General features: G+C 35.0%; 1 protein-coding gene across 1 annotated transcript; it reads left to right on the top strand.

Moving 5' to 3' along the window:
* The first annotated feature begins 1,811 nt into the window (after positions 1–1,811).
* On the top strand, positions 1,812–24,996 carry LOC141827716 (CLIP-associated protein-like). The gene is given in 22 exon segments (XM_074715033.1): positions 1,812–2,089; positions 2,091–2,318; positions 2,948–3,103; positions 3,219–3,281; positions 4,139–4,207; positions 4,379–4,544; positions 5,531–5,692; positions 7,346–7,443; positions 13,526–13,600; positions 13,670–13,738; positions 13,831–13,916; positions 13,988–14,105; positions 16,071–16,169; positions 16,283–16,625; positions 16,780–18,539; positions 18,692–18,793; positions 20,985–21,089; positions 21,188–21,262; positions 21,605–21,673; positions 21,778–21,846; positions 23,597–23,698; positions 24,515–24,996. Coding segments are annotated over 22 exon segments (4,278 nt in total). The 5' UTR covers positions 1,812–1,984; the 3' UTR covers positions 24,674–24,996.

The following is a 24,996-nucleotide window of genomic DNA, read 5'->3' as shown; positions in this document are numbered from 1 at the left end:
GTGACACGATTTTAGCCGTGTCTAATATAATCTAGATATATTTGGATTGCACCGAACTCGACTCAGAATATCCTCGAGTGTCAAATGTGATTCACATACTTATAAATCCCCCATTACTCTATCACTCTAGGTCAAGTGATAGCCTTGCCACACAAACATTATTATTTATTTATTTATTTAATCTTGAGATATTTCACTTGTTATAGAAAATTATTAAAATAGCTTTCATAAAGTATTTTAAAATTCTTTTATTTTTTAAATTTTCTTTTAAAAATTATCAGTTAAAAAATAATTTAACACTAAAGAGAGTTTCTCAATTATTAAAATCTTATGTCATTTTAAAAAATGTCACAGTTTATTGATGCATTTTTAAAATAATTAAATAAAGCTTTTATCTTTTTAAACTTAATTTGATATATATATATATATATATAGATTTGCTATTATGAGCGCCGATTCTGTGCGCGCCCGTGAGCGCCTGCATCTCCGCCGTCAGCTTCCGATCGCGATAAACATGAGCCATCCGATTGCACAGTGATTATCCTCGGACCTTCGTCGCTTCCCATCGCCCGTTCATCGCCGTCCGACCACCGCCGGCCGTCGGACCGGGCCCGTTGGAACCGCGACTCGCAGGCAGTCCGGCGGTGGCTGGAGTCTGGCCCCGATTCGGTCGGAATCCGGCCGAATTCCGGCTGAAATCGCCGCCAGACACCGGCCCCGATTCGGCCGAAATCCGGCAGAATTCCGGCCAACAGTGGTGCCAGACACTGTTGCCCTTGTTTCGGTCGGAATTCCGGTCGGATTCCGGCCCAATCCGGCCGAAATCCGATGCCGAAATGTGCGCCGGCGAGTCGCGGTTTCAACGGGTCCGGTCCGGCGGTCGTTGGTGGTCGGACAGCGATGAACGGATGGTGGAAGCGCGTGGAGGTCGGCGGTCGGCGCGCACGGACGCGTAGGAAGCCGACGCTCATAATAGCATTTCTCTCTCTATATATATATATTTAAAATAACCTATATCTTATTTATTATAGTTACTCATTAAATAAAATACACATGTGTACTTTATCATATTTTATTTATCTATATCAATCTATATGTGTACTTTTTATATATTTTATATATATTTAAAGAATGTGAGCCTTGAAGAAGGACATTCTATTGCCAATTTTTTTTATAAGTTTTGGTGAAATATCAAGAAGACGATTTTGTTTTTGGAATGGTGCATCTTATTTTAATTTTTTATTAAAGGCATTATATTTTTTTATTATGTTTTATCTAATTTTTGAATCAATTTGATACGTTATAATAATTATAAAATTATAATTATTATAACATATAACAATAGTATATATCAATATTATAATGATTACAATTTTATAATTACTATGATGCATAATTAATCTATTAATAAAATATATTTTAATAATTACGATTTCATAATTATTATAATATAAATAATTTAAAATTTAAATAAAAATAATACTCTAAGACAATTAAAAAATACACTCAGAAGATTTGAAAAAAAAATCCTTTTGAATTTTGACCTAAGTTTAATAATGCCTAATATTTAAATCTATATTTCCAAACATTAAACTATATTTAAAAAATAAAAAATATTAAATTTAAGAAAATAATATCTAAAAACTATGCAACTTTTGAAAACAAATTTAACTCACTTTATCGCCGTTAGATTTAAATAGATATATGAGGAATAAATCCTGAGGCCAAGATTAATTTGCACAGATTGCAATTATAAAAGGGATCTTCACTGGAAAGGCTCTCTTCATTCTAAAACACTGAAGAACCAAACGGTGCCTTTTTCCTTTTTTCACCGACTCGCTTTTCGTCGCTCGCTCCGGAACGGTCGGCTGGTGCGGTGGGAAAAAGCTTTGCCCCGAGATTTCGCCAGATCCGGTCGCTTCTCGCCGTGGGTTGGAGCCCTTGTTGCTCGAGATCTGCGTCCTTCCTTCTCGACGGGGCTCCGATGGAGGAGGCGCTGGAGATGGTGCGGGTCAAGGACACCAAGGAGCGGATGGCCGGGGCGGAGCGGCTCCGCCAGGTCCTGGAGGCTACAACCAGGAGCCTCTCCGGCGGCCGAGGTCACTGCGCTCGTCGATGCCTGCATGGATCTCCTCAAGGACAGCAACTTCCGTGTTTCGCAGGGCGCGCTCCAGGCGCTGTCCGCCGCCGCCGTGCTGTCTGGAGAGAATTTGAAGCTTCATTTCAACGGACTTGTTCCGGCTGTCGTGGAGAGGCTAGGGGACGGGAAACAGCCCGTCCGTGACGCGGCCAGACAGCTTTTGATTACTCTCATGGAGGTTGGGATTCTTTGTACAACCCTTCTTTTTTATTGCATTGGAAGCTTCCTTTTCTTCTTTGGTTGCTATATGGTATCAACTGCCGGGAAGTGTTCGTTGTATTGGCCTGTGCACTATATCGGCATGTACATGCTTTTGGTGTTTGAATAGTTGAAAGTTTGTGTCAAATTCATGATTGGATCTATTTATTCTCCACATGAATAGCAAATTAATACTTTTTCAGTTATTTTAGTCCGATCATTGAATATTCTTCTTCTTTGGAGAGAATTAGTTTCTTTTGTTTATGCATTGATGGCGTATTGTGGCTTTTAGCCACGCTTTTGATGCTGCCTCTTAAATGAGTTCATTTTTTGTTTGAACTTCAAAGATGTTAAATCCGTTTTAGTACGTTTTACGTGAAGGACTAGAATATTCAATTCTCTATTTTCATTTTGATTTTGCTTACAGCATCTTCTTGTCTATACCTTTTTTTATAGTTGTTATATCCTGTTCCTTGTTATATTAAAAAAAAAACCCTGTTAGTTTTTTCTTGGTATAGATATTGTTGATCCAAAACTGTTGATGCTGATGCTTCCCATTTCTTGTTTGGGATGAAATGACTAACATGGTTAAGTTCGCATGCAAGTTAGGTATCATCCCCAACTATCATTGTTGAAAGAGCTGGTAGTTATGCCTGGACACACAGAAGTTGGAGAGTGAGGGAAGAATTTGCACGGACTGTCACTGCATCCATTGGACTTTTTGCTTCAACTGAGCTACCCCTTCAGCGAGTTCTTCTACCTCATGTATGAGTAATTTTTGATTTTGAAAGGCATGCTCTATTGTCAGTGCTTGTATCTTCACATTGGATCTCAGAGGTCAATTAATTTAACAAACTGATTGTTTCCTGTCCATTTGCAGGTTTTGCAGTTGTTAACTGATTCTAACCAGGGTGTAAGAGAAGCTGCTACTTCGTGTATCGAGGTCAGGAACTGCTTTTAACCACTTTATAATCTATCATCTGATGTGAGACTAAAACATTGTGTCGGTTTTTGTCACTTAAATTTGTGGCTGATTATGTTAGGAAATATAGTAATAGAAAGAAGGCAACGAGCTTATATGCTAAAAAATAACAAACTCGTTGCCAATCTTTAGAACATTTGATGGCCTTGCAGTAGCCACTGCCAAAATATTGCCTTGTTTGCAGTATGTCTGCATTGCAGAATGCATATACTCACGGATTCACTTTTACTGGTCACGTCTCTCTATCCTTGTACTAAGCTGACAGGCAGGATTGATAACCTTTGTCACCGCACCGAATGAAGTCAAGTAGAAAAGAGTAGATGTAGAGGGAAGATGAAAAAAAAAGCAAGTTAAATGAGGTGGCTTGGAGTATATACAATGAAACCAACATGAAAATGGGAAAAATATCTACATAATCATTAAATGATCATTGATTATGTTTAGCAATTAAAAGTTAGTGCAGCTTGGTACAGGCAATATACCAATACCTGTGATATATTGCACATACTCTGCATACTCTCTAATATGCACTTACAAAGGTAGAGTACCATAAGCAGGGTGGTTACCCTATCAATTCATGTCTGGTAAATACCAACTATAAATGGTGGTATTGTATGGTTTTATAAACCATGGGATAACTCTGTGATTATGTGCTTATTACACTGGACAAGTAATGGTGATTAGTAATTTTTTGATGAGAAAAGGGTTGTAATAAAGTATTGTGAGATCACCTGAAATTCTTTTCCTCCTCTAAGTGTAGGTATGATCACATACAATTTATGATATGAACATCTCATGTTGTGGTGGCTTGCTTGTAGGAGATGTATGCCCAAGTTGGACCTCAATTTTGTGAGGAATTACACCGTCACCATCTTCCTTCCTCAATGGTAACTTTCAAAGGCTTTGAACACAATTTAAGCTTGATTTCCTGATCGGAATGAAGTTTTCTGAGTTTCATGTTTACAATTTAAGGCTATAAGGGTTAACTTGGGAGAGGTTTTTTTTTATGCTATTAGATTTGAAGGAGCTTCATTCAAAACATTTATTTATTCTTGCAGATAAAAGAAATCAGTACCAGGTTAGAAAAAATACAACCAAAGCCTCAGCTGTCAGATGGAGTTGGAATTTCTTATATTTCAGCTGAAATGAGGCCATCATCTGCAAACCATAAGAAGAACAGTCCAAAGGCCAAGATAGCTCAAAGAGAAACCTCATTTTCTAGTGGTTAGTGTTGATCTTCACCTTAAATCATCCATTTGTTTCCAAATATTATATATATACCTCTTAGGATTTTGTTTGTTTTCATGGGAAGGAATAGCCAACAATTATGTTTTTAGAATTGATGTTTTTTTGGAAAAATAGATCAATTTAAAGAACCTTTTGATTGCCCATCAATTTATAATTAATTTATCTTCTTTCTTGAATAAGTTACTTCCTTTATTTTCTCTAGACAAAAATCTATATCCTTGTAGACAAAATGTATTGGATTCCATTAAATTTTCACTCTATGATATATTTTGCATAAGCATAGTAATGAAATAATATCATTTGATGTTTAGAGGTTGATCCTCTTGAGAACATCCTCTTTTTATTTACTTCAAGGGAAATGAAAGCGAAAAGGGAATGATCACTTTTAGGCGATCAACCTCTAAATTCCAAATGGTATTCATTAATTTGATTGATACAAAAAGGCTCATACGGTAATAATTTATCGGAGTACAGAAGGTGTTTTGTCAACGAGGAAGTTAATTTATTTTAGAAAACATAGAGGAAATAATTCATTCTAAAGGGAGTGACTTATTCTAAAGGAGATAAAAATAATTATTTTTCAATTGAATGTGCAATTGGAGCAGTCTTTTAATTGGTCGTCTTTTTTAGGATCATATCAGCCAAGTGGCAGTACAAAAATAATAAATGCTCAATAACAGGTTCTAGTGAATAAGTGGACCTTCTTTGTGATTCTTCCTTTTTTAATTTTTTTTTCTGTATTCACTGGTTTCAGAGCAAGAAATAGCATAACTAGAAGATTCATTTTCAACCTGATTGACGACAAACTTAACACTTGCTACAGGGATCAGCCCTATTCCAACAATGACATGACCGTGTTTAGTATGCTTAATGGAATTGCTTGCCCTTGCTTGCATTGCCTAAGAGTTTATTGTCCATTAGTTTTGGTTCTTATTAACCATTAATCTTGAATGAATTTTTAGGTGACAATGAGTCCGCTGAAAAGCCTGTGGTTCCTATTAATGTGTTTTCAGAGAAGGAACTCATTAAGGAATTTGAAAATATTGCATCTACGCTTGTTCCAGAGAAAGATTGGTCACTTCGCATTGCTGCCATGCAGAGAGTTGAAGGCCTTATTTTCGGAGGTTCAAGTGCTATTTATTATTTTATGATCTAATTACACCCATGCTTAGTTTCTTATCAAAATTGTTGCTATTTCTTTTACGAGGGTACTTTTGTGCGATTGTCTAGTCAATTGGCATATATCTAACCAAACTTTGTATAGCTTAAACCATTCTGTAAGCTTAACCGTCCCTGGTTACTTAACCTCGTGCCTTTGAATATTTTTTCAGAAGTTCTAATCTCATATAGGCCAAGAATAGGATCTTAGGCTTAATAAGGCTCAATGAAATGCTTAGCCTTCACCTTATGATCATATATCTTATCGATAGACAGTCTCTTGTGTGACTGACATCGTTTAAGTTCTTGTTCAAAAATGTTCTTATAAGATGGTATTAATTGTGGGAACATCTAGGATTGTTGATTTCCTTTTATGACTCTTTGATGAGGAGGGTTTTATTCCTGCATTGGCAAACAAATAAGATATCCCTATCCCCTAAAGGCGAATTTCAGGGAAGGGCAAAGTTAATAGGGCCTTGTTTTCAAGAGGGATAATCCTTTGATGGCCCATAGGTCAAGCCAATGTGCAAAAAATACCCTCATCATTTTAGTAATTGTTGATCTAATTAAATTTTTTGCATAAATTTAGACTTTGTGTATGAATTATCTGACAATATGTGACTTGAAATTATCCTGTGATCTAATTTGTAATGACTTATTTTGACTATTGGATAAATATTTTCTGTTAATCACATCTTGCCCTTCATACTAAATAAGGCAAAGTTGGCCTTTGCCTGATACTAGATCTCACTTTGTTCACCAAGGCATTTTTATCCATTTTTCTCTCGACTGTACTCCCATTAGTGCTTAACCTCTTCATAAAATCAGGGTTAATCCCTTGGTCATAGTATGTGTGTTGGGTTGTGTCAATTTACGGAACATAAAGTGGTTGCTTTGGGTCATGGTGCTGGTTGGCAATTGTTTCTTAGAAGGAAAAGGAATGGTGGTAGAGGAGGAAGAAGAGGAAAACAGAGGGAGGTAGACTTGAGGCTAATTTGTTCTTTTGTGGGAGCTATGATATCTGCCTTGTATCTGGTGCCATTCGTTGTCCATTTGTTCTGAGGTTTTGATAACTTTTCACTGTCAATGTCTCCTTGGAATGGTTTGTCATAAGACAAATTCAAAACAATGTCTTGCCATCCTGCTATCTTTCATTTCTTAGGTGCAGCTTGCTCATATGTGACGAGTTTATTTGTTTGAGTTGATTGGCTAACCATTTTCCTAGAATTTTGAGCCTTCATGGAAAGGATCCGTTTGCATATTTATATTTTTAACACACCCACCTCCCTTGTGGGTGGGTTGACTAGACTGCATGATCCTTGCCTATGTCCAACTTCTGGAGTGAATCAACCTGGATATCTATTTCCTTACATACTGATTTTGCCAGTATTGGATATAGGACCTTCAGCACTAACCAGTTATTCTATAAGCTCATGCTATTAAGACATGGATCAATTTTAATATTTTATTGTTGTGGATCATGTCTTGTCTGTTAGGTATTTCATCTTTAATTTTTTTATTAGAAAATCCATGCTCTAACTTTTCTCTTTTTGTTCTTTGGAGTTCCCTTTGACTTTTTTCTCATTATCACTGAACTAAACATTTTGATATTCTATCAGGTGCTATAGACTACAAATCCTTTCCTACACTCCTAAAGCAACTAATTGCTCCTCTTAATACTCAGCTATTGGATCGGCGTTCTAGCATTGTGAAACAGGTTCATTACTCCTGTAATTTTTATAACTGTTATCTGCTTATATTATGATCTCAGCTGAATCATATAAAGTTTTATATATAATTTTATATTCATTTTGGTTTGTTGGTGGCAGGAGTAAGAAGATGCTATATAGTTAAATCATATTAATAAACAACCAGAATGATATGTAGTTGTATAAATCAAAATGACACTTCTTTTTCTGAATAATCAAGTGGGCAATCCTCTTTTGTCAAATTTCAAAGGAAACCACTTTTTTTTCTCTAAAAGGAACCACACAATTTTGAGAAAATATGCTTGATAATCCAGAACAATAATTGTTGAGGTCAATAATAGAATTCGAATCATTTGAAACCCAAATTTTAAAATTAAACTATCTTCCTAGATTGCAACTATTTATTGTTGATCTCTTATAATGACCAACAACTATATACAAATTATGGACTGATTAGCTGTTTGAGGATGTTGTATCTCTTTTAACTCATAAAATTAACAATTTATTGTGGCTGATGTCAACCCTATTTTACATTTCTAATCAAATAAAGCCAGGCAATTCATATTTCCAATGAATACTACAACACAGTTGAGTGTTGATGTTTTATCCTAGTTAAAATAAGGCATTTTTGTATCATCTTTTATTAAACTCTTGCTTGCAGTCTTTTGTAGTACTTATCTCACTGTTCTTTGCCTTGTCCAATTTTTCATTTAGTTTGTTGTTTGAGATTTGTTTGGTAAGCAAACCCTTATCTCTGTGCTACTGTGCATGAGTGCAGCTCGCCTCACAAGTCACCATCATTCCTTTTACGACATATCTATCAGGTATATTGGGACTCAAACCTGTTTTAGGTCTTTGACCATCTCGCTTCAAGCCTTTCATCAAAGCATCTCATAGCAGATGCTGTTTCCACTGTTTTCAATACATGTATATATATACATACATGTTCTTTGAATAACATTCTTGTTCTGTATGCATACTATGAAGCAATCATCCTTGGTTTCGTGTCTTTCATGGTCAAGTGCTATAACATTTATTTTCCCTTGAACGTGGGTAACATGAAAAAAATGTATTATGTCGATTCTCTTTTGAGAGTTTTATATTTCAGCAAAATTTTGATCATCTATTACAATGTCAACCTTTCAGCATTTCTCTTTTTTCTTTGGTTGAAGTTTTATTTTTCAGCAAATTTAACATCTTCAGTCTAAGTGGCTATTTAATCAAATCTTTAATGTGGGAGATAATCATGAGTTGAATTTCAATTTTTTTCCTTTTATTATTCTTCAGGTACATGTCTATTGTTGATGATGGGCTTTATGATGTTTTCCTAGACAGAAATAGTAGGAAAAGAAAAGAAATAAGATTATCATTTTGTCTTTTTTACTTGGAACAAAGTAAAGATAACTATGGAATTTGCTTCCATCTGGTTTCTCTTATTTTGTTTCTGCTAGATTGGGCCAAAATGGAGGAAATAAAGTTTAGGCATCTAATAAACATATGATATGGGATTTTATTTCTTTTCTCCTGGTTTCGTCCACATAAACAAGAAATACAAGGGAGTAAGATAATATATTTTATTTCTTTGTGCCTTCACTTAGGTGCTGTTTACCTCATGCGAAGGAGAGGAAGTGGAAAGGAATTTCTAGTGCAACTGTAGAGAATAAATTGGATGGAAACTTGTTTACATTATCCCTGATTGCTTCTTCGACAGATAGGAAGGATAAAAGAGGTAAGAAGAATAGGAGATTGCTTGGATGCGTTCATCTTCCTCAATCTCTCCCATGAAAATGCTTAATCGTTGCCATCGATCACTGAAGGCTTGACCTTGATCAACCTAATTGTTCGCTAGAACAAACTCCTCCCCACTACTCAATTAGCCTCCTAAACTTGACAATAAGGCCTATTGGATCGATGTTGTTGCCTCCAACGTTGTAGCTGAGCCTTCCAGACTTGGCTACAGCACCAACCAAATTGATGATGCCTTTTGATGGCGTTGTTGTGGGGCCTCCTAGACTGATGATGCAACTAGATCGACACTGCCACAACTGCCATTGTCCTCCAAGTGCCATCAATGGGAGTGGAGATGCGAGTCATTTCCCTTATTTGTATATGGAGCTTGTTTCCTACCACTTTCGGGTTGAATTTTTTAGGCCAAAAAATCTTTTTGAGGAAAGGACTTTGAATCACTTCCTAACTTCTGTGTAAGCAATTGAGGGAGTGGAACATTAATTTCCCTTGACTTGTGTGCCTTCCAGAAACAAAGAAAATAAATTCATGAATGCAATATGAAAAATTGAGACACTATAATAATCATTACTCAGTACAAATTCTACTCTTATATGCAAAGGGCATCTGTATTTTGATAGATAAAAGCAAATAAAGAAATTAACTCAACTGGTTGATGAACATTAAAGTCATAACTAACTATAGAAGAAGTCATTCTAAGTGACTTACAAAATTTTAGTTGATGTCTTTCATGATCCTTGTTATGTTTAGTTTCTTCATTTGGTTTCTTTGAATAATATGAATTCAGTTATGATCTGCATGCTTAAGTCATAATTAATATTGGATCGATTAGTTTCTAAAAGAGGTCAAGTCATAAGTTCTCCTAAGATTGCATCGTTAACGAGCTCATCTAAGGTGTCATTAAAAGTTATTTGAAATTATTACAGTGTTCTTCTATTAAGGTTTAGTTATCAAGTGGATTATTTGAACTGAACTTTTTGTTTTAGCTAAAAGTTTATTGAGTGAGCTAAGGTCTTTGGATGTTGTCTTTGAGGTTACTTCACTTAGAAAACCTATAATGTTTACTTATTTGTTAGGATTTTTTTTTTAAAATTTGGCTGGACATAAATTTTCGTGTATGGCCTTTTCATTTCATGCTAATGTGTGATGGGATTTTTGTTCATCTTGGTTTCTAATGGTGCAGATAAGTTGCAGATATTTTTTAGTAGATCCATTAAGTGAATTTGACAAATTGTATTTGTTCCATTCTACCATCAAAACAGCACATCTATTCTAACACTGTACAACAATTATTTTTAAAAAAATATATTTTAATTTTTTTCTGTAGACATGACATAATTTGACTGAGTAAAATTGTGTATGAGTTTGTATGTTTTCATAAATTTACAAGTGTAAGGAATAATTATTTGGATTTTTTGTTGTAGTTCTTACAAAACTAAGCTTGTTATTTGCATGAGTATAGTTTGTTTAATATCTCTCACTTCTAAACTTGTTTTTTTTTAATGTATTTAGTGGTAATTGAGGTAATTCTTCTTGTAATGTCATAGGCTCATAGCTCGTTATTTGGATGAGTATAGTTTGGTTAAATATTTCTCACTTCTAAAATTGTATATTTTGTTATGTATTTAGTGGTAATTGAGGTAATTCTTCTAGTAATGTCATAGCTTGTTATTTGCATGAGTATAGTTTGGTTACATATTTCTCACTTCTAAAATTGTATATTTTTTTATATATTTAGTGGTAATTGAGGTAATTCTTCTTGTAATGTCATAGCTCATTATTCGCATGAGTATAGTTTGGTTAAATATCTCTCACTTCTATAATTGTATATCTTTTATGTATTTAGTGGTACTTGAAGTAATTATTCTTGTAATATTATCTAAGTATTGATGAGTTTATAAAATATTGCGATAAATATAATGCAGGATAATATGATGGATGATAAACAAATTAAAATGCAAGTAAAAGAGGGTAACTAATGATGATATAATTTTGTTATGGATGATGATGGATGATAAACAAATTAAAATGGAAGTAAAAGAGGATGCTAATGATGATATGTTTTTTTATGCATGATAACTAAACTAAAAAACAAATAATTTTCTTTTGATATATTATTATATATATATATATATATATATATATATCCTACGCGAGGCACGGTGCAGCTTGGGGTTAAGTCATTTAGAGTTTTGCCTAAGTTGAGTTATAATATTAAGCACAAGAAAATTTTAAAACGAAAAAAAATTTTAGATGCTCATGAAGTGTGCAGGGTAAGGAGTGCAGGATAACATTCCCTATATATATATTTATATATATAGATGACTAACTAAATAGGAAATATGATGATAGTTTGGTTTTATGAATAATATGTGAAAATAGTAATAAAAATAAATGTGAGTAATTTAAAATTACCAATTAAATAAACAAAAGTAATTTTTAAGAGAGATAGCAATTATATAAAAGTGAAGTGAGCCTAGTCTAATGATGATTAGTAGACGACGCCTAGTGTTGTTTTTGTCTTTTTTTTTTTCACAAAACTTATGTTGGATTAAAACCTTTGAACTAGATTCAAGTCTCAAAATAGATCCCAACACAACTTTCTTTTTTTTTCCTTGTTTTTGGTGTTTATTATTGTTGCCACAGTAACAAATTTTCTTATCTTAGGACTAAAATGTAAATTTATAAAAATTTTAGGCTAAAGTCCAAAATAGCCAAATTAGAATCTGAAACCTATTTTAGTTCGGCAAAGGCACTGAGTGATATGTGGGTACACTGGCAGCAAGCAATGCAACATTTGGAGATGGCATGCTCCGACGAGTACTCCGATAAGGTTCTGGCGAGGTTGATGGGCTTTAGGACGAGTGGATGGGAGAGATTAACTTTGAGGTAGAATTCATACTCTATAGAGATGTCTCCAGCAATCCCTCTATCGTAGTTTTGAACAGAGACAGTTGTGGTAGCTGGTGGTAAGGTGTGATGATGCTTGCAAAGCAACCTTCAAGCTGGAGGTGGTTGTTGTGGTAGCTGCGATAGTCGTCAGTCGTCACCAATAGAGAAGGCACCAGAAAGGAACCAAGTTTTCTGTATGCGGATAGGAAGCTTAGCTCTCAATGACACCACTGTTGTTTGGAAGGGAATGACAATGGTAGTGAATGCTATGCGCAACCGAGGGCATCGAGAATTGCAGGGGCAGTAGAGACATGGTTATAGGATGGATGGATAGCGGGCGACGATGAAGTTGCTGAAGTAGCAAACAGGGATTGTGTTAGTGGTGATGAGAGCATTGATCGAGAATTTAGCTAATAAAGGAGGTGTCAGCTGGTGATGATGGGTGACTTAGAAGAGTGGTGGAGGGAAGGGGGTGACAGCAAGAGTTTGTTTTTGCAACTCTATTTTTTATTTTTTTATAGCACAATTAAAATAATTTTTATTTTTTTTCAGTTTTTTTTTTTGTTGGGAGGCCAACAATGCAAGAAGATAAGGTGAGGGTGTGAGAGTCTAGTTAGAATCTAATCAAAGGAGAATAGTAGTGGAAAGAGTGTGGATGTTGAAACTTAAAGATGAAGGAGACTTAAAGGGTAACTAATACTGAAACTTAAAGATGAAGGAGACTTAAAGGTAAACTAGTAACTAGATTGAATCACTAGGCTGGTCTAGGCTTGGACTCTGATACCAATTGATGCAACACCAAAATCAAATTGGCATACAACCCAAGAATTAGATGGAATTGAAGGGGAAAAATATCTTACAAAGGGAAAATAAAAGCTCACCATGAGAATAAACTCTCACTAAGAGAAAAAAAAACTCACACAAAGAGAACCAAAGAGTAAATATTATTAATTCAAAGACTATCATCATACATGGGATCCTCGTTTTTCTAAAATGGCAATGACTCAATTTTCATAAAATCAAACTTAGTTTATGCCAATAAAAATTTGAATTTTCCTAAAGACCGAATGACTTTAAAAATTTTTCCAAATATTTTTCTAGAAATATTAACAAAATATAAAATTTTAAATGACTTGGACCAATTTTAATGTTTTCAATTAGATTTGACAATCCTTAACTGTGTTAAATTCATTTCTCTTTGCCAACTAGATTTTAAGCTACTTCAATTTCCTCCCGTTTCTCCATGTAAACACAGCATAGTCAAATTGCATGTTTCTTTGGCATGCACTTTCTTGCAATTGTTTGATGATGATTCAACCGCAATTTGATTTGACTTAAATTGTTAAACCATAAATCTATAGTTTGTGCTCTTTATTGAAATTTTGTCACATCAAATTATCAGATAACCAAAGATGGGATAAGACAAATTTCTCATTGTATTTTCTTATCTAGGCATGCCATTTGTTGAGCTTACTATCAAAGGAGCTACTGGGTGATTTTGAATCTTGTGCTGAGATCTTCATTCCGGTAATTCCCTTTGTGTACCATAGAGTTGGCTTTATAACAATGCGACTATTGCTTAACGAATCATTTCAGGTACTTATGAAGCTGGTTGTGATAACTGTTCTTGTGATTGCAGAGTCTGCAGATAATTGCATTAAAACAGTATGACTCATGATTAAAATTTTCATATATGACCAGTTTAACTAGGAGATTGACTCTTCATTTACACTCCTGCTAATATGTGATTGCCTCAGATGTTGCGAAACTGCAAAGTTGCCCGTGTGCTCCCTCGGGTAACTGATGCTGCAAAGAATGAGAAGAGTGCTGTTCTTCGGGCTAGGTGAGTAGGGATCGTGCAGACTGCCTGTATGTACCTTTTTGTTCTTTGAAATTTCATGTTTTCTTTACTAGGTGTTGTGAATATGCACTTCTGATATTGGAGTACTGGGCTGATGCTCCAGAAATTCAACGTTCTGCTGATTTATATGAAGATCTAATCAAGTGTTGCATAGCAGATGCAATGAGTGAGGTAAATTATTGTATTTGATTTTTCAATTGGCTTTGTTAAGTGGTAAAACAATCATTCGACACATTCATTCAAAAGCCTTTGTAATCCCATGCCCAGAATGACCTCTCAGTTGCTGGTAGGTATTTCCATAGAGGCAAATGCACAGTTCTGACAGGGAATTGAGGGAATTGAGATGGAAAATATCTTGAAATCAGCCTTAGATCACACATATCAAGCAATAAAGCTGTCTGCGTCGACCATACCAAGTGGGAGCAACTCTATTGGCCAGTAGTTATTGTGTTCACTGACTAATTTCCCAAGAAATAATTTAATGATCATAACCTTAACATAATAAAAAGAAGAGGAAAAATTATGACAACAAGCCAAAAAGATTCTATGATATCAGCTGCAAGAAATGACATGAACAACTCCTAACTAGAATCCACATGTGACTGTTAACATCTGAACACCAATCAATGAGCATGGTTGGACCCATCCTCTAATTGTTCACTCTTGCACTTTCCTATTCTGTGATAAAGAGCAGTGCTTGTGTACATGCTCTAACACATGCACGATTGCCAAAGGTTGATCAAACTTTTTGGGTCTAACATATAACACTCATGATTGCCAAAGGTTCTCTAAAATAAAAAATTTAATCTTATTTAAAAATAAAAAATAAAATATTTTTTAAAAATAATAAACTAATTTTATGATAACGCCCATATCTGTCACAATTTATAAAAATCGATCACTCACGTGGCGATTGAAGTGGACGGCGTTTTCATGTGAATGCATACTTTTTTATTATTTTTAGGTGTTATAACATATAACACCATTGCAGTGGCTAATGCATGACCAAAGGTGAAAGACCAATATAATTGCTAAAATGTTCCAGAGATCATCCTAATAGGTTAAAGGCCCTATCCACTATAATTTTTTATACTCCGCACTCCTTGTTCAATAGCTTTACCTTTTACATGATGAGAATGAAACACTAAATGAATTTATAATTTATAGAATATAAACTGCTTGCTTCATATAGGTGAGCCTCTAGGCTAATGCATTGTTTTTTTAACAACACTAGATGAGTTTGTGATGGTTTGCTAAAGTTTAAGATTAATAGTTACACCCATGGTTTAAAATTTCATTTTGTGTCGTGCAAAACTAGTGGAATTTGCCATTCCGCCCTCTCGCTCGGTACCCGCCCAGCACCGCAGCGAACTCTGCGGGGTCGTGGAGGCCACTACGACCTCTGCAGGTCGTGGAGCCCACATCCGTGGGCGTGTGGGGTGGGATGGAGAAGAAAAGGAAATATAGGTTAATAATTAAAATTTAGATTAATAATTTCAATCAATTCCTAACTATATAATTTAAACGGGCTTAATCAAACCCTAATACAATTATCCCATTAATTTAATATATATATTATTTATTTTAATTCAGAAAATATATAATAAATTTCTATTTATTTATTTATTTACCATAGGGAAACATCACAATCCCATATTTTTTAAAAAATTTATTATTAATTTTTTGTATTTTATTTTTTTATTATTTAGATCAAATTTTTTATTTTTAATTAATATATTTTATATTTAAAAAAATATTGAAATCATATCGGCATGGCACGATACAACACCAAAATTGTATCATTCTGGTCATAAATCGAAACTCTGATACGGCTTGTGATTTAAAACCATGATTACACCATCATTGGAGCTTCATGACCTATTGGAGACCCAAACTAAACTTCCCGGCCTAACTGAATTTCTCTTTTGTTGATGAAAATCAGATTCTAGACGGATAAATTTTGAACTACGCACCCTAGGTTAGATTTGTCTGTAGTTTTGAGATCTATTACAAATTAGTCTGCAACAAGCTTCATGTCATCAGTTACTAGTTCTTGCACCAATTAAGGTTGTTGGCACTTTACAATTCGCCCTTTAATGTGGTTCCTTGACTGGCTTCCATTATCTCTCTCTCTAGGTGCGGTCAACTGCTCGAACATGCTACCGGATGTTTACAAAAACTTGGCCAGAGAGGTCTAGGTGTCTTTTCGTATCATTTGATCCTGTCATACAGAGGGTGCGAGTTCTCTTTTCATTTTGTGACTTTTTTTTAGCACTATCTGATTGTGATATTTAGTAACAAACTTATTTTTGGCATATCTGATTTTGGCATACTGTAACAATTTCCAGTTATTGAATGAAGAGAATGGAGGAATGCACAAACGATATTCTTCTCCTTCCCTACGTGAAAGGGGAGTGCAATTTTCTCGTGCTCCATCTCAATCCATGAGTACATGCATGCCTGGATATGGTACCTCTGCAATTATTGCAATGGATAAGACTTCATCTATTTCGTCAGTGACTAGCCTTGTGCCAAAATCCAAATCACTTGGTAAAAATTCTGAGAGAAGCCTAGAAAGTGTGCTTCATGCAAGCAAACAGAAGGTGCTAGCTATTGAGAGTTTACTGAAAGGTATCGGCATGTCTGACAAGCAAAACCTTGCTACTGCACGCTCCACAAGCTTGGACCTAGGTATCCTTGAGATGCTGACCTTTGAATTTAGCTATTGCATAATGGTTTATAGTTTACTTATAGTCAGATCTAGATTCACTCTTTGTTTAACTTTTCTATGTTTGTCAAAATTGCAAAAGCTGAGTTATCTTACCTCATCTTGCTCCTGGCGCAGGTGTTGATACCCTATCTACCCAAGATACACCACTTGCTACTAGTGTTTCCTCAAGTTCTTTTTCTGTGCAAAGTTCTTTATTGGGTGATTCAACCATTGCAAGCATTAGAAAAGCTAGTGACAGGAATGGTGGTTTAAATATGTCTGACCTAGTCAGTCAGGTTCAATTATCTAGAGATCCATCAAAACCCTCTTTCCTCAGTCATGCAACATCTGCTTCCCTGTCTTCTTTGTCTTCATCATACTTGAAACGGTCATCTGAAAGGTTGCAAGATGGAAGTGGTAGCGAAGATAATGTTGATCACAGGTTATCTAGGCGACTTCCAAGTATCCATATTGATAAACATTATCTGGAGACACCATCTAAGGATTTTAGCTATAGGGATTCACATAATCCTTATGTCCCCAACTTTCAGCGGCCTCTTCTAAGAAAGCAGGTGACTGGAAAGGGCGTGGCAAATGCTAGAAATAGTTTGGATGATGTTCAAATCCTAGCAAGTGAAATGCCTAGCTATATAGATGGTCCAGCTACCCTTGGTGATGCACTTAATGAGGGACTAAACCCCAGTTCAGATTGGGTAGCTAGGGTTTCTGCATTCAATTACCTCTGGAGTTTGTTGCAGCAAGGACCAAAAGGTGTTTTGGAAGTCACACAGAATTTTGAGAAGGTTATGAAGTTATTTTTTCGATATTTAGATGATCCTCACCATAAAGTTGCACAGGCAGCATTTATCACCCTTGCTGAAATTATTCCAGCTTGCAAAAAGCCTTTTGAGAATTATCTTGAAAGAACCTTGCCACATATTTTTGCTAGATTAATTGATCCAAAGGAACTGGTAAGGCAGCCTTGTTCAGCAACAATTGAGATAATTGGCAAGGCATACAGCATCGATTCTCTTCTTCCTGCTCTTGTCCGCTCTCTTGATGAGCAGAGATCTCCTAAAGCAAAATTGGCTGTCATTCAGTTTGCAAATAATTCCTTTAATAAACATACGATAAACTCTGATGGTTATAGCAACAATGGATTTCTTAAGCTATGGCTTGCTAAGTTATTGCCTTTGGCAAATGACAAAAATGTAAGATTGAAGGAAACATCCACATCTTGCATCATATCAGTTTATTCCCATTTTGATGCAATTGGAGTCTTGAATTTCATTTTGAGTCTTTCTGTTGAAGAGCAGAACTTGTTAAGACGAAAACTTAAGCAATATACGCCTCGTATAGAGGTCGAGTTAATGAACTACTTGCAGAATAAGAAAGAACGTCAGCGTCCAAAATCTTTCTATGACCAATCAAATGTTGTTGGAACTTCGGCTGAGGAAGACTATGTTGGAGCTTCAAAGAAAGGTTTTCATGGTGCAAATTACTCAGCCAGTTCTGTTGACAGTGAGGGTGGGAAGAAGTTGAGTTCAACCCAGCAATCGATGCAGTTTGATGCTTACACCATTCGTGCAGCTTCTGATGAGTCTCATCATCCTTCTCGGAATGTTGATGCTTGTGCTTGTGATCCTTCATCTCAAGATGGGTTGGTAACTAGTTCCTCCCAGAAAACAAATTACGACATTGAGCATGAAAGTTCTCTGTTAACTCTGCGTCTAGACATGAGTGAACTAGCCAGTTCTTATGGACACAAAGCCATTGATATGAATGGTGAAAGTGAAATTTATGGAGATCCTGAACTGAATCATAATAATCTTAATTTTTTTAAATCTAACCTAGAAGGAGATATGGGACCTAGCATTCCACAACTTCTTCATCAGGTATGCATAGATAATGTAATTTTCATGTCTTTCCCTTCTTTTTGGTCTTACCAATTACCATTAAAACATGAGCAAAACTGCAATTTAGGGCAATTAATATGTGTATCTGTGATATCTAATTTAGGTCAATTTAACTTCCTTTTTGTTTGAAGATTTGCAATGTAAATGATGCAAACTCAAGTTCAGAGAAACGTGACACCTTGCAACAGCTGGCTGAAGTTTCATTAAAGAATGATAGTTCTGTCTGGGCAAAGGTAGATACTGTTGTTCTATATTCTGATTGTTCTTGTTTCCCATCCCCTACAATTATTTTCAACTGGGTCAATACACAATATATTTCTCCCTATTAGGTGAAATTTTTTTGCTCAAATTGTGTACAATACTTGGGAAAGTAAAATCTTAGTGGCATGTGGTTTCAGGGTTGTTAATTCATTGAGGTTAACCTTTAATGATATGTAATACGCAAAAGATGTTATAGGAACAATATGAATTCAGATTAAGAAGGTGCTCTTAAATTTTTAGAGTTTCCACTGGCTAATGGACCTGTATGGTATTGTTTGATGACCAAAAAAATATTATAAAACATTTTGGTAAAAACATACATATGTTTCTTTACCTTTTCTGTTCTCTCGTGTTGTACTTGTATACATGGTCTTTGAGTCCTGAAAGGTAATCTTCAGGGAGAAGTGACAAATAAGAGGATGATTTCAGGTGAAGAGGAGAGACTGATGCACTGGTCTTGAGGGGATTATGAAGTAACTGAGATTTAGCTTTTTTTTCTTTTTTTCTTTTTTTTTTTTTGCTATTTACTAAGCTTGTCAATCCTAAGATAGAAGTAATTTTTGTTCAATCAACCATACACATTTTTATGAGAGTTGGAATTTTTTATTCTTGCAATACCGACCTTTTCCCCAACCATTGTGCTTTTCAGATATAAGCTTTAAACTAAGGAGGAAGAGAAATATAATTTTCTGTAAAAAGTTGGGAATTTCTTTAACTTACCAATATGCATGCTCTGGGAATTTCACACTGAGAGAGAGAGAGAGAATACTTTTAACAACTATGTGCTTACTTTCTGCTTTTAGTCTTACACAAATAGGTGACACCTTTGTCTATAATGCAGACAGAAAATTTTGCACAATACTTTTCTAAATTTCATTCATGTTGTTGTTCTGTGGAGATGCCTACTTTGGAACAGTGTCAAATCCTGTGCTCAATCAAATGATGAACCTCCAGCTGCAAATGAACTTGTGAGGGAGGCGGTGATGAAGCTTTGACACAAGGCTTGAGGTGGACAGCAAACCTCCCAGTGTGGAGGGAGAGAGAAATCTCTAGGCAGCTAATTAAGTCTGCTTCCCTTATTCTCTTCTCCTTTGATCTCTGCTCTTCTTCATCCTCTTCCTTCTGGTTGGTGATGATCAGCACCTCCTTGTACTGACGCATGGTATGCTGATTGGCACCAAATCCTACCTTTCCTCTAAGCCATTGACACCTCTACCTGCACTGATATTTTTAACCATGCTCTGGAATTTCTTGTAATTTATTGCTCAGATTCTGGTCCACATGCTCTTAATTTTTTCCCAGTGTTAGACAAAGAAATATCAATCTACATGGATCTGATGATTCTCTTTCTGGGAACTTGGACTTAGAATCCCAATCATGCCTTCTTGCATCTACATGTTACTATGATGGTGGGATGACATGCATTTTCTGTTTTTCTGTGTTCATTTTGTCCATATGTACTACATATTGTTTTATTTTGAATTCTATTAATATTCTTCCAAAATCCTCTAGAACTGAGATAAATTGGTGGAGAATGAAGATTGCTACAACCACACTAGTTTATTTTATTAATGTTAGATTTAAAGTTTTCAAAAAAAAAATTGTAATAGGACACTTATATAATACCATCATTACCTCATTCTAACTAAACTTCCTAGCTGAAAAAACCCTAAATCGTAACTCTTTGGTCTGGTGGCTAATGGACATGAACATACTGTTCTGCATCGGCTTCTTATTCATGGCAGAAGTGGTGTGCACTGTGCCCCTTTGCTTTGGGAAATTTTATCGTTGTTGGATTACATGCCAATGGAAATCTTCCCTCAAATGACACTCTAATGTGGGACTCCCAGTCAGTAATGATATTTGTAGTTGCTTGACATACAAGAAAAAAATACAACCGAATTCAATCATTCTGATTAGTCTTAAATTGAAACAAAATAGCCGATTCATTTGTGTTTTTTATTCTAGCTATGTTCATTTTAGCAATTTTGAGTGCTTCACTGTTTTAAAGCTTTATAACTAGGATTGTTGAGGACTGCACTTTTCATTGATTGTGTTACTATTATGATATTTAATATAGTATTGTTATGGATTTTCCTTTTGTTAATAAATATGATATGTTTATATGCATTTTAAGCTTTGGTGTAATGCCATATCTTGCAGTATTTCAATCAGATCTTGACAGCTGTGCTTGAGGTGTTGGATGATTCAGATCCTTTGGTGCGGGAACTGGCTCTTTCTGTGATAGTTAGAATGCTTGACAACCAGGTCTTGCCTTTTCTATTTCATTCTCTTCATATATTCATATTGACGAACTGTCTAACTATCTAACTGCTCTCTGTGCTTTGTTCATTTTTTACTCACAGAAAAGTGAAATGGAAGATTCGATTGATATTGTCACTGAGAAGTTGATTCATGTGTCTAAAGATGAGGTTGTGAAGGTATGACTTCTTCCTTAGTTCCTTCTTTAGATGTTCTTTGTTAAGTGATTGAATAATACTTGCTAGTTACTACTATCAACATTCTTAACACTCTGACCATGCTCTAGCAGCTGTAAAACTTGTTTAAGCCTAACCAATCAACTTTGACTGAATTAGGATTATACTTTATGTTGGTGCTACTACAATTTGAATACAGACGTTTTAGTGCGAGTCTGATTAACTTAGCACTTGTAGCATGAGCATTAGCAAAGGGCTAAATATATATACATATATATTATATTCTTAACAGTTTGTACAAAACTATAGCTTATTGTCTTTGCTTTACCTTTTGCTTTCTTACAGGTTTCAAACGAAGCAAACCAATGCCTGAATATTATCTTGACGCACTTTGATCCATACAGATTCCTAAGTGTATGAACTACCAAGTTAGACAATCTTTGTTTGGAAACTATTTTTCCTAGTAAAGTAATCACTATGTTTAGACATTTTTCTTCAACTCTTGCCTCTTTCTGCAGGTTATAGTTCCACTATTAGTCAGTGATGATGAAAAGAGTCTTGTTATTTGTATCAACTGTTTAACCAAGGTATCTTCTCTTATGACCTAAGTTTTGGCTTTTCATTGCATTCTTCTCAGCATTTTGACATAAAACTATTTGTTTCCTTGTCACAACTTAATATTTGCTTTGGGGACTGCTTTTGGTTTCTTTTGGTGTTCTATGTGAATAGCAATAACGTTACTCCAGCATCAGGAAGCAACTATACCAACATGTTGTAGTCTACATGAATAGCCGCAATGTTACTCCATTTGGGGGAACAATTATACAAGATGCTTTATATTATTTTTCTGTTAATATCAAGATTAATTGTAAATCAACTCAATGAATACTACCTGTATCAGTGATAGATCTGGGCGGTCTACCTCAAAGTTCAAGTTTAATAAACAATTAAAAAAATTTAGGTGGTATGAACTATTTCATGTTTACTAAAAATACAAAAGTTATGCTATGCAATAAATCTAGCTTCCCCTCTTTTTTTCATTAGTTTGCTCATTTCTTCAATTTCATTTCTTTCTTTTTTCATTTTCCTTCTCCCATTGCCCTTGTTCCCGTCATAGTCTGCAAAATCGGGATTGGCAGGATTTGGAGGGATGAGATGGTGAAAAAATTTTAGTAAAAACAGAATTGAAAATTTTTGATGTCTCAGAAAGAATCTCATTATAACAACATTATCATTATGTAATATTTAAATATACGGAATCTGTTTTCCATCGATGAGCCCACTTTTTACTTTAGAGATCGAGTATCTTCAAATGATCACTAATCTAATTATAACATTAGTAAATTGTTTAATTTCATATGATTATATTAAAGAGTATTGGGGAACAAGTGTTGTTATTGTTAATCTAAATGCGTGTAATTTTATTAGTGGCATATTAATTAATCCCCATCCCAACTAAACATGCATGTCATAAAGTCGCTAGCCCCATCTGTCAGACTAACTCATCCCTTCCTATATTTGAAGCCTGAACATGTTTTGCTGCTGCTCCACAAATGCATTTCTTTCTTTTCTTCCCTTCTTCGTTTAGATTCTTTAAATCTCACTTGACTCTGATCTAAACCAATCATATTCCATTATTTTGTTTGTTTTAATCAATGTTCTGTGCTAGTGTCATTCCAGTGTTCAAGAAATAGCTGATCAGTGTTATTCCAGTTCCAAGAATTTTGGCAAAATAGCTGATCTATTTTATAAGTAGCTTAGAAGGTGTAAAAATACTATAGGAACAGCTCAAATTGTATACTATTCATTTCTAACTAAATGAAATAAACTCATTAGCTAGAAACAATTATTTAGCATTGATGAATATGAGCAACAAAAAATATCGCTAGCTTGTTTAAAATGAATGTTAGATTTTAAGAGTAGACAAGTTGAATCGATTAGGCTAAAAGGAATATCTACTTGAAATTATATTCACATAGTTAATGGAATCTTGTAGACCACGGTATACTAACAATATGCCTCGTGGAGAAAACATACCAGAGTTATTGTGGTAGGGGCAGTGGTTGTGCATGCAACCCTGAAATAAGCTCATTAGCTAGAAACAATTATTTACATTGATGAATATGAGCAACAAAAAATATCGCTAGCTTGTTTAAAACGAATGTTAGATTTTACGAGTAGACAAGTTGAATCGATTAGGCCAAATGGTGCAATTTCCAAACTTACCTTCCGTATAGTTCAGTAATAGGATAAGATCAATTTAACTGGCTTGACTCTCTTGTTTTTAGTGATTTAATTAACAATGCAAAGGATTTACTCAGGCCTTTTCTGTTGCAGCTTGTTGGTCGGCTTCCTCAAGAAGATTTGACGAAGCATTTGCCTTCATGTTTGCCAGCATTATTTGATGCATTCGGAAACCAAAGTCCAGATGTGAGAAAGGTGGATTTTCCCACTTGTGTATCACGTCACCTATGCCTATTATGATCCTTTCTTTGCTATGCATATGCTAGCATAACTGCAATTAATAGGTCCATAAGGCATAAAAATACTACTACTGTTAAAGCTGAGCCAAATATAACCTGCACTTTGTCGACTATTTGTTGCCTGCAAAAATGATGTTGTATTTGAAAGTGAAAGATTTATGCTATAGTGTAGGTACATGTTTATCCTATACCATTCTATCGGACTTTGTTGGCACTTATTTTTAATACATTCTGTAGTATTGAATTATCTAATTCTAAGTGTTCCACATGCTATTTATATATCTAGTGATCACCTAGTGTCATCCAAAAACTTTTCATTTTTCACAATTGTTTAATTTGCTTATCCTGTTAAACCACGGTTGTCTCTTGTGCTGGGAAAGTTCTAGTAAGCTTGATTTGGGCCACCATAATTTCTCTGGGATAGAAATGTGATGCCTGGTGAATTTTAGGTGGCAAATTGGAATTGCATTCTTTTGTTCCAGTTTGGAATAAAATAGTGCACAGGCAATCTCATTAGTAACTGATCTCTTATGTACAAATGTCTGATTCTTTGAATTTGCTTGAGTTCTTTATGGAACACTACTTGAAGGCAGTGTACTGAGTAAACTATTGTATTGTTGTTGTCTTTCAAGTTTCATATAACAACTTTCGAGTTTGATAAATTTTTTTCATTGCTGTTTTCTAGAGTTATGTTTGGAAATTATACCCTATGTTTGATATTCTACTTTTCTTGATGATTATGTAACATTTTTCTCTATTAACTACTTTTCAGGCTGTTGTTTTCTGTTTGGTGGAAATCTATATCATATTGGGGAAGTCATTTTTACCATATCTGGAGGGTCTAAGTAGCACACAGCTTCGGCTGGTGACCATCTACGCAAACAGAATTTCTCAGGCAAGATCTGGTGCTTCACTTGATTCTAACCACTAATAACTTTCTTTTTTTTTGTTTTAGTTGTTTCTGGGTGAGTTGAGGTATTTGTATAGTGTAACCAGCCCCTTTGAATTTTTTCGGTTGGCTGATCGATGACTGCCGGAATGTAGTTTGCTGGAGATCATAGATAAGTTTATTTACCATGCTGTAAAGGATCTTAGCTAACATGATCAATATATTTGAGCCATAAGCTGAGATCTTCTGGTTTCTTTTCCTTTTCCATGTAGTTGAGTTTATTTGTTTTTTTTGTCTCCCAATGTAAAGTTGGACATTAGAGCAATTGCTCCAGTTTAATTAATAATGTGACCCACTAAAGTTGT

Source organism: Curcuma longa, chromosome 4 (assembly GCF_044706935.1).
Source record: "Curcuma longa cultivar G26 ecotype Majalengka, Jawa Barat chromosome 4, ITB_CL_G26_1.1, whole genome shotgun sequence".
NCBI lineage: Eukaryota > Viridiplantae > Streptophyta > Magnoliopsida > Zingiberales > Zingiberaceae > Curcuma > Curcuma longa.
Note: the sequence above shows the minus strand (reverse complement) of the source record. Positions and strands in the feature narration are given on the sequence as shown.